The following is a 17,947-nucleotide window of genomic DNA, read 5'->3' on the forward strand; positions in this document are numbered from 1 at the left end:
AATGTATACATACTCATATAAGCTCTCACAGGTTGGATCTGGGCTATTATCCAAATGTCTTTGATAGCGGTTACTATTTGAAATGCCACGAAGCACTTCAAATTCCTCTAGTTGCCCCTGAATATATTCTGGGATTACAAATGGTTCATAAGAATTTGTAAAATCTCTGTACCATTAGAAAAAAAAAAAAAGAAAAAAGAAAAAAGAAATAAGTAGTGCATATGAGCAGTAATTCCTGTTTCTGAAAATAATTGTATTTGTCACATATACTGAAACCAGAATATACTATATGGTAACTACATAGTGCTAGAAATATACCCCAATAGCAAGCTTTTTTTCTAACAAGCAGAAAAAACACTGTTCCCAGAATACTTAACTGTTGAAGTTATTAACTAACCTGCTACAATAATAGGGCCTATCTCTTCCTAGCAGCTTTCACATCCATAAACAAGAGCAAAATCAGGCTCAGAATACAAGAAATTGACTCCTGATTAACACACAAATTCTGAGCAACACACTATAGATGACCTCAATTCAACATCATAACCCATTTGATGCCTAAGTTCAGCTGTGACTATGGAGTATGTACAAATATATCAACTAATTTCTCGCTACATTAAAATGGAACACAAAGCAGGCAAGATGTTACTTGAAGGGTTATCTTATTGCCTAGATGTATTGGGCTGCAGCCTGACAACCATTTGGTTACTTCTGACATTGCTAAGATCTTTAAAATTTTAATGTCCCTTACACCTGTCCTAGAAGCAGAGAAGTAATGGCTTCACACAAGCTTGTGTCAAAACCACTTATATCTTAACACAGACTTGGTTTTTCTAAGACACTGTCTTCCCTGGTACATGCAAAGCACTTTAGAGTTTGGGCAATAAGCAAAAATATATGATGGTACTTACAAAGTATTTTCTTCTATAAATATCTTATCTTCTTCTCGTGGTGCTGTACTAATTCCACTGGATAATACTAAAATAGACTAATTAAAAATGAATTATTATTTTTTTCATCTCACAAAAGAATATGCAAAATGTTCTAAAGACTATGAGTAACTTATTTATACTGACTCTTGTTCTGTAACTTTATCATGTTCAGAGGCCATATTATGAACTGCAAAACTTTTAAGTATAATAATCAGTACAAAGTCATAGCAAGAAAGTTCTTAATTTAGAATTATTAATTTCTTTTTATATTGGAAAAAGAAATAGGGATATTCCACCCAAGCTCCCTCCCTTTTTATCCAATTTCACCAAAATCCTAGATGTGCCTCATTTTCCTTGGAGTTGGGCTTAAAAACCAAACAACAGTACAGCTTCACTTTGTTAAGACCTCGGTATAAGTCCTTCTGAGTCAGCTGCACATCAACTGACTTCCTAGGAAACTCACCCTTTACATCTGAGACCCTTCAAGCTTTAATAATTTTACTCCAAATAAGTCTGAGTTATTAAGAACATGTGGAACTAGGGATAAGACACCTGTTATTCTTATGTTCACCATTGCAAATGTTTTAGTTGCCTTTTAATTTTTATTATCTAATAACTTTGGAAATACACAGACTTGTATAAATTCATCTAAGAAAAAGAAAAACCTGGCGATGAAAACAGAAAAACCTTAAGTTTACTCCTGAAATTCTAGTAAAATTATAAAAAGGTGGGGGCATGGAGGAAATGAAGAAGACTATCAGGAGCCTTCATTAAAGCAAAATCCTAGAGAAGCAGGATAAAAGAGAGTATAAGCTCCAGGTACAACTATTATACCTAGCAAAACCTATAAAATACTTAACAACTAACAACATTTTTCTGAGCAATAAATGGAATACTCACATTTTTAGCCCATAAAAATTATCAGAAAAGACAGCTAAATACATAATTTCAGATTTACGGTCATGAGGTATAGGGACACAATTGTCTTTCACAAAACAATGGGTAAAGTGTCCTTCTCCAAATTTGCTACTTATCAGTGCAAAACAAAGAGGAGCATACCGTATTTATTCTATACACCATTTCAGTGTACTGCATTCACATTTCCCCAAAATAAGACCAGAACAGTAACTAAGAATGAAGACAGCAGACAGACTGAAGGCATTGGTATGCAGTCACAGCCAAAGTTATTCATAAATAACTTTTTTTTAAAGTTTAGAAATATATTTTATATTGAAAAATCCGTCATGTAACAAATGCAAACTGTATTAATTGAGTCTTAACAGCATTACTCTACTTCAGGAAGGACTACTTTAAGAACAAGTATTTTCACAAATACCACAAAGTATTTAGGAAAACAGCCGCTATACATCTGAATGCCAGCAATTCTAAAACATATTTGTAGTAAGCAGTTACTGACCCTTGAGTCTTTTGAGTTCTTCTTCCTGTTTTTATTTTTAACTTTGATACCATTAGTCTGAAACAGAAACATTAAAATTGTCATTTTTTTTGAGAATAAAATGCTGATGCCATTTCCAAACCCAAAAATTTCATATTAAAACTCTCATTCTGGTTTGACTGACAAGATTTACAAAGTATGCAATCTTCTCCCTCTCCACTCCACCCCCAGGTGGAAAACACAAAAAGAAACACAGCTTTGCAAGACTTTATCCATGTTGTCCATTTTCCTTATTAAAACACATAGAACATGGATTTTAAAAACCAGAACATCCTATCATTTCAGTATTTCAGCTGATTACTCATTGCTTATAGCATAAAGAACTACAACATCCCACATAACAGTTACATGTGGGCAACAAGCAGCAAACAGAATTGTCAAATACTCTGGTCACATCAGTTTTCTAAGGTATGCAAAGATGAAGGAATTAAAATGCATCTTCACTTTTTTAACAGGACTGTGATTACAGATTAAGATAACTACTAAGAGTAACTTACAGTCTATTTTAGGATACAAGTAACATTGAAATAGAAATAATTTTACTGTAATCCATTCTTAGATTTCCAATTCACGAAACTGAAAAGCAAAGAACTTTGCATTTTATTAAGATGTATATTAACTAATCAACTCTTAAAGATTTATTCTATATGAAAAGTAAATCTTGGATTTTTACAGATATATTTATCTGCAGGCTAGAATAATCTTAAATGACAGTGCCTCAAACACATAATTACCCAAGACACATAATATACTTCTGCCAATTAGGGTGGGTTTTAATTAAGATACTAATCAAAAAGTGATTCAGAATGATGTATACTTTAAGATTTATGGGTTGAATCTGAAAGACATCTATAAATTGTAATGAATACATGTAAAATATGCCTAACTCACTTCAAATTTACTTATTAGTGAAATAAACGTCAAATTCCTAGCCTTACAATTTAGTGACATCTGAAGGTACAGATGGGTTATACCACCTTGTTGCTTTGGACCGTATAATATACAGTACAGTTAATGTCCAAAATGATATAGATTCAAGTTATGTACACTCAAGGAAGAATCACATTTCAGTTCAGTTGTCATGGTAAATATGCAGATACAAGGGAGGCCATCCAGATGGACCTTGACACACTTGAGAAGGGGGCCAACACAAACCTCATTCAACAAAGAAGTGCAAGGCCCTACACCTGGGTTGGGGCAATCCCAAGCACAGCTGGTACAGGGTCAAAAGCACCTCCCATATGAAGACAGGCTAAGAAAATTGGGGTTGTTCAGCCTGGAGAAGAGAAGGCTGCGTGGAGACCTCATAGCAGCCTTCCAGTATCTGAAGGGGGCCTCCAGGGATGCCAGAGAGGGACTCTTTATCAGGGACAATAAGTGATAGGACACAGGGCAGTGGGTTCAAACTTAAACAGGGGAGATTTAGGTTAGATGTAAACAAGAGCAGTGAGGCACTGTAACACACTGCCCAAGGAAGCTGTGAATCCTCCATCCCTGGCAGTGGTTCAGGCCAAGTTGGACAGTGCATTGAGCAACTTGGCCTAGTAGGAGGTGACCTTGCCCATGGTAATAGGGTTGGAACTAGATGATCTTATGGTCCCTCCCAACCCAAACCATTCTATGGTACAACAGCTAGTAAAAGTCTTTTTTTTTTAAATTCCCCAATGATACTTTCAGAGAGACATTTTCTAAGTTACCACCAACCAGCTAGTATCAAGTAATACATAAATGCTATTCCCACGTGCCTTATTTTCCCTATCCAAAGATGGGAGTGCACATCTGCTTTCCCTACAAGTTCCTCATTTGCCTTCCTGAAATGCACATAATCTAAAAAGTATCTTGTTGGTGTGTGCTTTAACTAAAGAGAAAACCCAACAAGTATTTTAGTGACAGAAGGTTAGAAAAAATGGTATGCTTCAAGAAAAGGAGGAACATGAAGGAGGATAAAATAAATTGAGTAGACCTCTTATCCAGTCTGAAGAATGACAGTGTAAAATAAACAGAGATGCACTTCTCTTCAATTTTGCACATTTTTAAAACACCAAACACATACTTGTTTCTCAGCTTGTATCAAATAGATATTAATTTCTCTTACCAATATACTTTCATTTTCTTGCTTCTTTAATACAATGGTAGGGTCATCTATTAAAAGGATAACAAAGTCACGTTCGTAAATGGAAAGAGTAATACTTTATGTAACTTGTAAGCTATGAGAGTAATAACTATTATAATTCTTTATCAAATACCATGAAAGCATCTCAACAAGTGTAGCTGTAGAACCTTTATGCTTGATAATAAGATAAGTACTTATTTAAATACTGAAGGAGAAATACTTATTTTGGCTGGACATTATATATAAATAAAGAAAAACTCATGTGCTGGTTGTGGCACATGAAACAAACCAGCAGAATGTAAGCTAAGAAAGGGTGGCTTGCCTTTTGTGGCCATATTGCACTGAACACCGATGATGCCACATAATAAGGTGGATAGCAGTTTGCTGAGGTTTCGGCCCTTTTACAGGGTCCATTAACTGTGATGTAGAAACAGACCAAATACAGTGCTTGTAAGAATGATGACCTTTGCATACTTACCCATTTTATCAAAAAATTCATCTAAAGCTTGATGAAGAAATGGAAAATGTTCTCTGTTATCTTCTAATAGCCATATAAAACAACGGGTTTTCTCTAGGGGTGGTTTTAGGAAATAATCTCGAATTTCTTTGTCTTCAGAATCAGTTGTCACATAGTCAAATTTACTACCATACTTCTCGTTCCAGAGTGTGGTTAAAATAGAAATGTCAAGCTCTTGTAAAAATTGTCCATATTGAAGGAGAAAGTTCTTTGCAGCTGTCAGACCTAAAACAGATTAAAAAGCCCTAAAACATTTCATTCCAGTTTCAGAATTTTAGTGCTTACAATGCAATATTCCTCTTCAAAGAGGAGCAGTTTGTTCTAAAAATTGTACAGTAAATGAAACAATTTTGTAAAACCTCTTTTATCTTAAAAATGCAAACAAAAATGTAAGTGGAGTTTATATAAATTTTACTCTTAGTCAACACCAAATTATTATTTGCAGAATAAACCTATATATATGCCTTAAAGAATATGGACATTACAGTTCAAGATTAAGAAACCAAATCTCATCCAAGGTTTTTTTTTTTGCACCTTTTATCCCTTTTGCCTGCAAAAAAACAAACTTCTATCTTCATCCAATTATAATTTCAATAGGAAACTACTGAGTAAGGCAACACTGTCAAAGAGCACCATGTTAAATTACTTCCAAATTATACAGTCAGCTAAACTTTTATGACAAAAAACCTACCACGATTTTCTTTTCTGAAACAAAATATTCATACAAATATTATCATTTAAGCCTATTGGAATTTAAAGACATTTTAAAAAAAGGTTAAATTTTCCCTTTCCTACACAAAGCCCTGCCCACATTAGAATGCTTTACTTGCAGAGACAGGAGCAGTTACTCCTGTGCTGCCAATGGTCACACTTTCTTCTCTAGAAATCCTGGCTAAGGATCAAGTAAATGAAAAAGAGGAAAGCTTTACGTTACCATTTAAAGTTAAGAAAGCAAGACTAGAGAACAGGGAGGTTATCTTTTCATCTATAAGCAAAACAAGTATGACAGAGTAAGATCTACTATTACATAAACATATAGCCTACCCGAGTTGTTAAGATCTTTCAGCCACTTGTGTAATTTGGGATCCACTTCTTCCAGCTCACTCAGCACATGGATAAACCCCCTTGTTTTTACTCTATTTTTTTCCTGAATTAAGTAACTGATGAGCTGCTCCATCACTTCATGTGTCATGCTACTAGTTTCAGAATACGACGTGTAGTCTTCCTCACTGATTACAAACCATGAAAGTAATTCCTTTAATAGTTTGGAAGTATCATAAACAGCTGCTTTTATCTGCCCAGCATTTCGACTGATACGCTGCAGAACTCTATCACCAGCATATAAATCCTGAACATAACCTATAATGGGATATAAAGAAACAAAGGAAACAAGATTTCATGACAATCATAATTTAAAACACTGACTTTAAAGTACAGATAAGTTGGACTAAGTGGGGTTTTTAATTAATTGCTTTATCACAACACTGGAAATTACAGAATATATAATTTCCCATACAAACTATGGGAATTCATAGCATTATGAATTTGATACAACATTGTTTTAAATTTGGTTTACACAAAGAAACAATCCTTACCACCTTAAGTAGATTTCAGAGAGGAAAAAAATAAACAACCTGCCAGTAAGCACAGCTTCAAGCAATTGTCTATACAGACTTGTCTGTGTGGGCTGCGTGCCAGCCCTCATGCAGAGACAGAATTCCCCCAAGCATCAGTTCTCAGAGCAAAGGCACACTTCTGAAGCACCTCTGCCCTGACCCTGCCACTGGTTCTTTGTAGAACAAGAGTGAAAAAGATTACTGGCTCATATCAGCCTTCAGCTTTCATCATTCTTCAAGATCACACATTCATAGAATGCCACTTTCAGAGCTCAACTGACAGTAACAATAACAAAGGATTTAGATCTGAAAATATTTTTTTAAAGAAAAAAGCACTACATATTATATCTAGAATAATTAAGCATTGTAAGACAAACAGTTCCAGGTGCACTATAGGATTCAATGAACTCTACAGGTATAAGCCATGCCTGAGTCTGCATTAAAAACATTCATATGTACATCTGTAAGAAACAGAGAAGTGCTCCTCTCACTTGCACTTGTCCAGTGTACAAGCAAATTTGTTCCTGTTTAAAGGTAGCTGTGGCTGCTAATAAAACTGAACAAAAACCCCTTTTTGATCTAGCTCTCCCCTGAAATTGGTGCCTCAACCTCTAGGACAATTTGAGAGATTAAATTCGATGGATTTTTTTGGAAAGATTTTCTCACAAAATTTCCCCAAGTAAAAAAAAAAAAACCAACAAAAAAACAACCCAAACAAACAAAAAAACCCGAACCCCAGGGATACATTGCCTCCAAAGAATTCCATTTTCTCACAGAATTCACTCGGGACAAATTAGAAAGGTTGGCCAAAGCCAACACACAGATTTTTGCATAACTGCATTAAGTTGCTTCATCTTGACATATTCCTGCATCAGTGTTCCAGCTTTTAGCCACAGTACTTCAGGGTGTGTATTCTTAGAAGTTTTAATGGTATTTAGGACAGCCAAGTCACATACTTATACCTGAGTGACCTGCAGTGGACCCAAGGACCAGAACTAAAGCTAAGCCATAGGAAAGCAGATAGGGGAAGTGCCACTTAAAGAGGAAGAAGTGCTAGGATATGCCACTGAGCAAGCAACAGGGTTTTAGAGAACTCCAAGTATGCCATATATGGGCCGAGAAAGTTTCCTGAAACTACTATATGAAATTCTATAATGAAATTAACATGAAAGCTATTTTAAAAGTAATAACACAGACAAAAATATGTAAATAAAAAAAAAAACAGCAACACAAAACAAAACTATTTTTCTTTGCACTGTATCTTCCCTTAACACCTCTGAAATACAGAATGCTGCAGATCAACATAACTGGACACAAAAGCTGAAGCATTAACTGACAACATACCTACAGGTTGGAGTATTTTATTTTCCCAAGTCCTCTAAAATATGCTTTTCAGTCACAGAATCATAGAATCAACTATGTTGGAAAAGACCTTTAAGATCATCAAGTCCAAACATTACCCCAGGACACTGCCAAAACCACCCGAACTAAACTGTATCACCAAGGGCCTCATCTACACAGTTTTCGAACACTTTAAGTCACTGCAGTTTCTGCAGTTAGACTATCATTCATTCTTTATCTGAAATGCAACTGTCTGTGTTTTTTATCTGTAGCAGTGTCCTACCTTATTGGTTATAAAGCTTTTTCTGAAACTACTTTTAAATAGATGTACTTGGAACTTGAGCCTCTGACCTCTTCAGACTGCTTTTTCATGAACCAATGAAGCAAGAATAAAGGTTTTCCACAAGGAATTTAACCATATATAAACATCCTACAGTTATCTAGAAATCAAAACCAGAACTGAAATAAAAGCATCTTAAGTAAAAATGCAGAGAGGGATTATGTTCAATAGTAGCGTTCTGCTATAATTTGACTTTGGACATTCAGAATGCTAATTATGCTATCTCACGGCAACTTAGAACAGTAATGTGCATTTCCACATACCACTCTGAGCATTGTATTGAGATGGTTCTTTTCCCGTTTGGTTTTCTTCCACTTTACTTTTAGCAGAATTCTGTGCCTCTTCTCGTGCACGTTTTCTTCGTAATTTTTTTTCTTCTTTCATTTTTAACTTCTTAAAACTGAAAAAAGCAATTAAGCAGTGAGCCTAATGTTAGTTAAGTTGCCAAAGGAGTTTGACACATCTCAGTTATTTTTCATGTCTTAAAGCAGAATGGAGCACATAGCTATTGTAAAATACTATGCTGAAAAGTACAAATATAATAAAGCTAGTTTTCACTTAGAAGTTGAGACCACAAAATTTTGTTAGTTTCATAAAGTATGAGAATATTCACAAAATGCATTAACTTCTACTTCCATTTAAGATGTCTGAATTACAATTAACTTAATACTATCAGGTTTTTAATTCATAACTCAGCTTTTTGAACCAAATATTAATGCTGTATTTCCTTAACTTTTAGAAATCAATTTTGTTTATCATCTCATCAGGACTCATCATTATTTATAACCTTATTTGACCGGAGAGTATAGACTCAGTTATGTCAAAGGTACATGCATCAACAACTGAAGTAGCATCGCTACACAGTTTTTATTTACACTTTCTAAAATTCACACGCAGTTGGTTATTTAGCAAATTCTGTGGAACAGAGGTGCTGAACTTATGCCATACAGCAATACCTCTCCCATACAGCTAAAACTCTTGCTGAGTGTCTTCCCTCTAGCCTGAGGAACAAATAGAATTATGCTTGCAATCTCAGACTGAAAATAGAGGTGATATTCTAATCTAGATACAAATGCAGTGAAAGTCAACTGTAATTAAGGCACTCAATCCATTTAGAAGAAAACCACAAATACACACACACACACACCCCCCTTTTTAGTATTCCAACTGTTAAGTATCTTGGCACAAATGAAAGACATGTATGGAAAGCAAAAGTAAAGAAACAGTTCTCAAGCTCTGCACACAGCCTTCAAATCACACTTTCCCCAAACAACATGTTACTTCCCTGTTCACTGATTTCACAATAAAATTAGGTTTGAAGTATAAAGACTTAAAGATGATCCAACAACTTGTATTAAAAAACTATTGGTTCAAAATTGCTGGGAAGTTCATGGTGCAATAGACAGTTTATCCCTTAGTACAGAAGTGTGGTAAATCAGATTTGCATCAACTCATATCCTGCATATGTGAAAACAGTTTTGTGTGACCAAACTGAAAATGCTGGTTTTAAAGAACTGTATGACCACTAGAGAGCCACCAAGAATTTATGCAGCAATACCAGTTAATGCCCTTCTGTGCTCAGGTTGTAACTCTGCAGTTCAGTATCTTTACTTACAAGTTAACTTAAATGCTTTTGTAATTTATAACTCTGTAAATTGTTTTTTTTCTAATTTGGATCATAACATATTTTACCAGACTTTTTAGCTTATCAGAGGCAAAGGGCAAGAACAGCTTTCCAATGTATTTGTGGTATTTTCGCAATTCTTAAAAAGGCATGAAAACCAATCCTAAACTATTTTGTTCTCAAATTGATTCAACTTAGCTTTAAACAGCAGAGAGCTTACCTTGAACATTTCTGTTTAATAACGGCTCTTGGTGGTTCCTTGGTTTTTGTGATTTTTTGTTCAAACTACCAAAATAAGTGGCATCATATTAATTAAATTTGGGTTACAATGCGACATTGCTGTTTCAAAAACCCAGGAATGAACATTTGATGCTTTAAAAAGCAGTAAAAGTTATACTATGAAAGATATAATGCAGCCTACATAAGCCTCATGAAGGCCTACCTAAAATTATCTTCTACTGCAAGAACTTGGTATATAGCAATACATCTTTATCTGCAGGAAAGACAGGTTGAAAGATAACACAATGTCAGGCAAAACTGGAGGCTGTTTTGCTTCACCAGTGGGCAGGAAGCAAACTTTACAATTATTGTTTTTTGCTTCTCATATATCAATACTGCTCTGGGAAGAAGTATCCATCTTCCTGATACAGAGAGTATGAGCACTCTTCCAAAAACACCATTGTTTCCTTTAACAAGATTAGGTCTGAGTTAAACTAACAGAGTTCCTTTCATGTCACACAAACTAAATATAAAATGAAACTCAAGTTCCCATCCATGACAATTCTAACCCATTATAAAATAATGCCTGCTCCACCAGAAGAACAACTAAGAAGAGAATGGGTAATTAATATTCCCAGCTAATGCTCAAATTCTGTAGTTAAGATGGCATATTACTGATGAGTTTACAGTTACATTCTCATCTTCATTTTATCTACTTTACCAGAGTAAATATTTTAAGGATTATTTTCATATTTTATATGAACATTAACTTACTTCACATTTTACCAGACCAGAAGAACTGAAAATAACTATTTTTGATATAAGGCCTGTACAATCAGGAGTGAAACACAATTCTTGAAGAAAATCCTGTAGGAGAAAATGGTACAAATACATTTAAACTCATAGAAAATCTATGTTTTTATACAGATTACAATTTCTTAATTTGAGATACCCAAGGTATTTAAAGCTAGCACAGTCCTAAACTCTTACTGGATGAGGAAAGCAAGTGACAACTGACTTGACAGGACTGCAAATGAAAAGGATCCTAGATCTGTGGCACATACCTGTTACTCCCGAACCTAGAGCAAAGCCCCTCTTCCTCCAGCTTCACATTCAAGAGTCAACTTTAAGAATATTCTTTTATTAATTCATATGCTGCCTGCATTTTCCTTCATTTTATACCCGCTGCTGATATCGTACTTGGTAAAAATCCTTTAGACATACTCAATGTCAAACTGTTGCTTCAACAGCAAGACTGTAGAAAGATCAAAACTTCCATACGGGGAAGACATGAATGATACAAGTGAAACAGGCTAAGCCTTCATACAGACAGTTTTTTCTTCTGTAGACAACAGCAAGCTTTACCTACACTTGCACATCAGACAATTTAGCAAGAGATTCCTCTTTCCAGTCTCCCTTCCTACCATTGTCATATGGGTGAAACACCAGACTGTAGCACTGCACTTATTCCAAATCAAAGGAATGCTATAATCCTAACTAAAAAAGGAAAAAAATAAAATGCTTAGAGTTTAACACAACTCTTACCTTATCATTTTTATCACTGTAGTTTGTTTTCAACTTTTTCCAACAGCTGATATGAAACTCCACTCTACATTGCTGACAGCAAGTAATACGTATAAAACCCTAATATTAAGAAACAGTATGAATTTAATGTGTTTTAAAAGAATAAATGAAAATCAATAGAAAACAGTGCACAACTTCACAGTAGATAGAATAAGATGGTATGATTCAGACAGCTCTTTTATATTAAGGGGAACAGAAAATATGTAAAAATTAAGTTTTGTTTCCAAACCCTTTTAAACTAAAAATTTACCTTGAAGTCTGGGTCTGTAAAAAATATTTGGATTTTGCAGTGGCCATGGCATTGCTGATATCGACAAATTGCATCTGGTTTTGGAGGGAACTTGCATTCCTCAATGCAATTCTTTAAAGTCAGCTGAGAAAAACAAAATGACGTAAGACAAATTGCACAGAAACCAGGAAAAGATTCAATATCTACTTACAAACTTCTAGGGAACTCTGCAGTGAAACACACATCTCTTTTTGAACAGCAATAGACTAATACCAAAAGAACAACTCTTTTCTAGTGAAAGCTATGGAAGATTGTAATTTTATGGCAAAATATTCAAAAGCTCATTGGAACTGCTATCAGCTAAGTATGCATAGCTTCCCTGCCTGCAGGTTTATCTTGGACCAATGTTTTACATGTGACCAATTCCAAATACATGACAATACAGTAAGTTTTCCATTACCAAAATGATGATCCAGATTACTCAGATAATGTGCCAAAGAGGGACTGTCTGCTCATTTCCACTTTCTCAGTATTTCATGAGTGCCTCACCTGAACTTGGCTACAGGATCAATTATATTCCCAGGGACAACTCAAAGCTGGCCCTGCACTGGAGGTACTGAGATCTAGAATAGCATCTGAGTCAAAGACATTACAGTGGCTTTATGTAAAGTCAGTGAAAGTCCCACAGGGTTGGCATTGAGCCCAGATTAATAAGACATTATTACAAACAGACAGACCACTAGTTACAGCGTTTCAGCCTTTCAAAACTTTTTGCATTATGTTTTCCGTAAATCCCAGACCACTGGTATATTACTGTGGCCCAACTACTGTGGCACCAGCTAGGGGGTCTATAAGAAATCTTAAGTCAGTTTTTGTTCAGGAAACAACACCATTGCTGTTTCTACCAGAAACCAAACAGGTCAGTATAGTATAGTCAAGTTCATACACTGGATAACCTAATAGGTTCTACTGTGTCAAACTGCACCCATGCAGAGGAGCTCACACATCTTGCCTCATACAGCATGGTTTATTCAGAAACCCTTCACAAGTAACAGTGACTCAATTACCATTTAAAAACCAGTAACAATAACTATTATAATAATATTCATTTTGGAAGCTTTTCAGCCTGAGAAAGCAACTCAGAAGCACAAGTTAGATTTTAAAACTCAAATGGGGAATTTTACCACACAACTTCCACTGCATCAGCCAAGAACTACATGATAAGGCTCTCTTACTTGGTTTTAAATGTAGCACCATAGTTGAAATTTTCAGCTTCACATTTTTGCCAATTCAAATTTTTAACCAATTCTCTCTAGCATTTCACTTAGCATTCACATCTACTTGAAGTTTGGTATCATACAACTAAGTAGTTAACAAATTAGGAAATGCTTGGAGCAGATTAGAACCATATTATTGCATAAAAATACCCAAGAATAGAGCCTGACACAGAGCCCCTGGCCTTGTGCTGCAAATGGGATGCTCAAATATGGGATTTTCAGAAAACATCAAACAGGATGTTCAAATATGCTGTCACAAGAAGAGTTCTGCTCTACAAACACCAGGCATCAGGGCTGACAAACTCAAGGCAATGAGCAGCAGCATTTGCACTGCCTGCTCCAGACTGAAACCTGCTCCTTTCATGCCCCTGTGGGAATACAGGTGACCTGCTAATAACCTCAGGCAGTCGAAGAAGTAATGGGACATGACCAGAACAGCCATAAAGCATCACAGATGTGAATAACGAATGTTGGTATGCAGCATATCCTGTATGGGTGGACGCAAGCTAATAAACAAAGATAATGTAAATTATAACCTTGGAACTGATCAAAGCTTAGCTAGTACAAAACCAAGGATAACAGCTGAATAGCTAAGATCTAAAAATAGCTTGTCTAAAAATAGCTTGTATGATTTTGTATAAATATGGCAAGAAACTCAGTAAAGGTGATTCAGTTTGCACATGCATTCTGTCTTTGTCTCTACTTCGCTGCACCCCTCTCATCTTTCTTTGGCCTTTGCAATGGGGAGGCAGAAAGGAGGATAACAATTGCATTTATTTTTTTGAAAGGCCATTTGACAAAATAGGTTTTATGACCTTTTATTCTTTTATTAAACAAACCTGTAAATTCTCTGTTCGTGTCTCTTCAATGACTTGAGATGTTGTGGGCCAAGTTAATACTCCAGGGACAATCTTGTGATTAACCATTGTTCGCGATTTCATGAACTGATCGAGCGCATCTGAAAACCTGCAGTTTGAAACAGGTACATGTTCAGAATGTTAATGAGTAACTTCTGCACAGCCTGTAATACTTTCACAAATAATTTTACAATCCAAGGAAAAAGAAAAGGTAACTGTATGAGTATGTGGAATGAAAGAGCAGCTGGTTATTAAGTTATCTGTTTAAAGACTCTTCAGTATAAAAAAATCAAGCAGTGAGCCAGTATGTCAGCCTGGGTAAGATGCCAGAATCCAGGCATGGATATGAGGCAGACCGAGAGCCTAAGCTGATATTCAAGGGACCCATGAATATGGGTGCACTTGTCAATACAGAGAGTGAGGGCATGTGTATGATCACAAGGGACCTTCAACCCTGATCAGCCAGAGAGGAGACACAGGACTCCACTACCTATATGTATATTTTACATGGGTTCAAGGTAGTGCTGTATGTGGGAGCAGCTCTGCCTGGGGTAGTCCGGGTGGCTGTCTTGTCATGTGTGTGTGTGTAACAGCTTCTTTGGAACACACACACACAGCCTCCCTACAGGTCCTAACTGTCAAAGGAAACAAAGCCACATCTGTGGGACTGGGATGCACATCTGGCTACGCTATGGCAGTAGGAAGGAGGAATCCCATCTCAGGTTCCAACACTCTCTGACCGGGTGCTTTTAGATACTTCACATGAGCAGACTTCAAAGTTTAATATCAAACTTAATTTATTTGGCATTGTATTGGGTTTACATGGCAAGATTAAGCAGAGGAGTGGGGACCAGTGCTGGAAGGGCAGCCCCTGCAAGGAGGGGCCAGGGCTGCCCCAGTTCCAGTTGGCTCTAGTAAACCCCACTACAAGGCACAGCGGAGCCCCTCAGGCAAGATAACGGCACCTCAGTAAAAGCATGGAAAAGAAAAGACAAATAAAGGACTGCACGGCTGTGATGAATAAGGACAAAAAGTCTGAGAAACAGCCCTTCAAGCACGGAGGTAAAAAGGAGAAGATGAGGAGATGTTCCTGGCATGGAGCAGATTCTTCTGCAGCCCCTGGAGAGGACCCTGCTGGAGCAGACAGATATCCATACTGCAGCCATGGATGACCCCTGTCACCGCTGGTGGAGATACCCCAAAGAAACTGTGGCTTGCAGAAAGGCCACATGCTACAATGGGGGAGGAGTGTGTGGAGGAAGGAGGCACAGAGACCCAGTGTTAAGGACTTATCACAACCCCCATTCCCCATCTCTCTGGGCAGCTCAGGGGAGGAGGTAGAGGAGTCAGGAATGAGGGAGTCAAGCCTGAGATAAAGGTGGGAGGAGGGGGAAGGTGATTTTAGTTGTTTTACTTTGTTTCTCACTATCCAACTCTATTTTAACAGACATTACATTATTTTTCTTCAAGTTGAGCCTGGTTTGCCCTAGTGATCTCCCTGTCTTTATCTCAGCCCCTGGGCCTTTTCTCCCTTCTCTCATTGAGGAGTGGGAGCACAGTCAGGTGTGGGTCTGGCAGCCAGCCAAGGCACAGCCAACCACATGCATATGGAGGATTTTAATTAAATAGAGCAATACAGTGATATACTGAAATCACAACACAAGCATAACATAGCAATTGCAAAACACAGTTGAATTACTACAAACTTGATTCCCATTACCTGTCCCTATATGCTTACCGTCACAATTCTGGGAAGAAATACTGCCAGGAACACCCTGGGTTGAAGCCAGCCCAAGCCCTCTGCTCTCAAGTTTACTTTCTGCACTTTATGTTTGGCTGAGCCACTCCCCACCTCTCCCCATGCTTATCTCATTAGCTCAGAAGACCTTATCTGTTTCAGGGAACTCCATGACTCACTGATGCAGCTGCCTGAGGGTAACTTTAACCAAGGTTACCCTCCCATCTCCCAGCACTGAGATAAGTTAAGCTTTCTTTACAATTCTTTTTCCCTGAGATCATCATTTTTTGCCCTTCTCTTTCGAGCTCTCCTCCACTGCAGCGGGTGCTGGTTGGTCATACCCCTGGTGCCCTAAACTCCTCTTGATTCAGCAGCTTCCATTAGGTCCTTAGCAGTAACAAAGTTGTAATAAACCAGTCTGATATATGAATTTCATGATTAACAGAGTAATTTAAAAAAACCCCACACATTTTCTTAAATTAAAATACTTTTTAAATCGAATTCTGAAGCTTTATATTATACCAACCTGTTTTGTCTGAGGTACACCTTTCCGATTCCATAGTATGCCAAACAACCAAATCTTTCTTCCTGGTACTGTTCAATTATTTTCTTAAACTGGTCTTCAGCCTTTGCCAATGCCTTCAAAATAAATTTAAGACAAAAATATGTGGTGCTTCATCAGTATTTTCCTCCTTTTTTTATTCTCCATTAGAGTGGGCCAGAAGGCTCTATTCTTTCTTCAGCTCGATCAACAATAAAGGGAATGAAGCAACCTCATGATCACATACAAAGGCTTTCTCCTTTTTTTAAAAAGAAACTTATTCTGTAACCATGGGCTCCCTCTGAAGTAATGAAATTAAATGATCGAGCTCACTGAGCTACAAATGCCTGGACACTGTTAAATTCACTGTCAGACACTGAATATTTTCAAACACTGCAGGAGAAAATAACAACAAACCAACCCCCCAAAAACCCCACACATCTATTTTGGTGTTTTCCAGAACCAAAAGCATTCTCTTTCTCTTGTTTAGAAGCAAAATGTTTGTGTTAGAAACACTAGTGCATAACCCCATTACAACAAAGTAGAAGAAAAATGACTGACTATATTTCATTAATTCTTAAGCATCTCATCTGAAAGCTTAAGAAGAAATTTTATGAAGAAATTTGGTGGCTTACTTTATCCAAAACCATTAAAGATCTAGTCCCAGATATTAAACCATATGATTCTAAAATGGGACAAGAACTTTCCTTCCCCACTTATCTTGTCTGTTAAGAGACAAAAATGGATGGCCAACTAGCTGAACTAGAGTTTTGAATAAAAGCTATATAGTGCCTTAATGTCATACCTCAGGTTGTCCTATTCCAAGAAGAGCAGTGGCATGTCCATAAATGATAACAACATAATTAATGACACAAAGATTCAGTTGCTGAAAAGAGAGAGAAATTATAGTAACAACATGCACAAAAACACTGCTGGTAACTAGACATTGCCTACTGTGATCTGAATGTCTTTGTTACAACAAAGCTAGGAAACACCCTTCTTTATCATAGCCTCTATCCAGATTTGTTATAATTAGCATAAAAAGTGAAGGTTAACTACACCTTTACTACAGGACATTTGGTGCACCTATGCGTTTCAAAGTGATACATCCTAAAACCTCTGCTTTTAGAAATGGTATAACTACTTACAGCATTCTAGACTTACTGTGTTGACCTCATAGAGTGCAGTTCGTTTTTGCTATGGCTCATGTTAAGAACTGAGCAGGTTTTTCCAGTTTTGGGTTTGGCTGGGTTTTTTTTTATTATTAAAAAAACAACAAAAAAAAAAAAAACAGAAAAAAAACTCCAAAAAAAGAAAACACCTTCTCAACCTCTTTCTTCCTAACAAATTGGATTGCAATTCCAGATGGATTGGTGCATTACTTGCTTGGACAGATTTATTAGCACTGCAATAGCCCTTATTAAAATGGGAGCCTGAAACATAGCAATGCATGTGCACAAGCACTGTCACCCAAAACTTTATACTACAGTACAAGAATTTAAAGAAAGCTGGGAGACAAATGGGTCAATGGCTGATTGACTAGATACATATACAAAAAATTTC

At 36.6% G+C, this 17,947-nt stretch overlaps 1 protein-coding gene across 2 annotated transcripts in view; it reads right to left on the bottom strand.

Annotated features, from left to right (window-relative positions):
- Window positions 1–17,947, bottom strand: part of TTC3 (tetratricopeptide repeat domain 3) — a 68,479-nt gene that overhangs the window by 16,659 nt on the left and 33,873 nt on the right. For both annotated transcript variants that reach the window (XM_034060053.1, XM_031051322.2), the window contains exons 19-32: window positions 17,190–17,270; window positions 16,370–16,482; window positions 14,088–14,214; window positions 11,993–12,115; window positions 11,704–11,802; window positions 10,933–11,025; window positions 10,160–10,224; window positions 8,579–8,715; window positions 6,063–6,377; window positions 4,980–5,243; window positions 4,484–4,530; window positions 2,350–2,406; window positions 912–988; window positions 14–166 (exon numbers count right to left, since the gene is read on the bottom strand). In XM_034060053.1, the coding sequence (XP_033915944.1) occupies window positions 14–166; window positions 912–988; window positions 2,350–2,406; window positions 4,484–4,530; window positions 4,980–5,243; window positions 6,063–6,377; window positions 8,579–8,715; window positions 10,160–10,224; window positions 10,933–11,025; window positions 11,704–11,802; window positions 11,993–12,115; window positions 14,088–14,214; window positions 16,370–16,482; window positions 17,190–17,270 (1,751 nt within the window). The remainder of the gene's footprint in view (window positions 1–13; window positions 167–911; window positions 989–2,349; window positions 2,407–4,483; window positions 4,531–4,979; window positions 5,244–6,062; window positions 6,378–8,578; window positions 8,716–10,159; window positions 10,225–10,932; window positions 11,026–11,703; window positions 11,803–11,992; window positions 12,116–14,087; window positions 14,215–16,369; window positions 16,483–17,189; window positions 17,271–17,947) is intronic.

This window comes from Melopsittacus undulatus, chromosome 2, assembly GCF_012275295.1.
Source record: "Melopsittacus undulatus isolate bMelUnd1 chromosome 2, bMelUnd1.mat.Z, whole genome shotgun sequence".
Taxonomy (NCBI): Eukaryota; Metazoa; Chordata; class Aves; order Psittaciformes; family Psittaculidae; genus Melopsittacus; species Melopsittacus undulatus.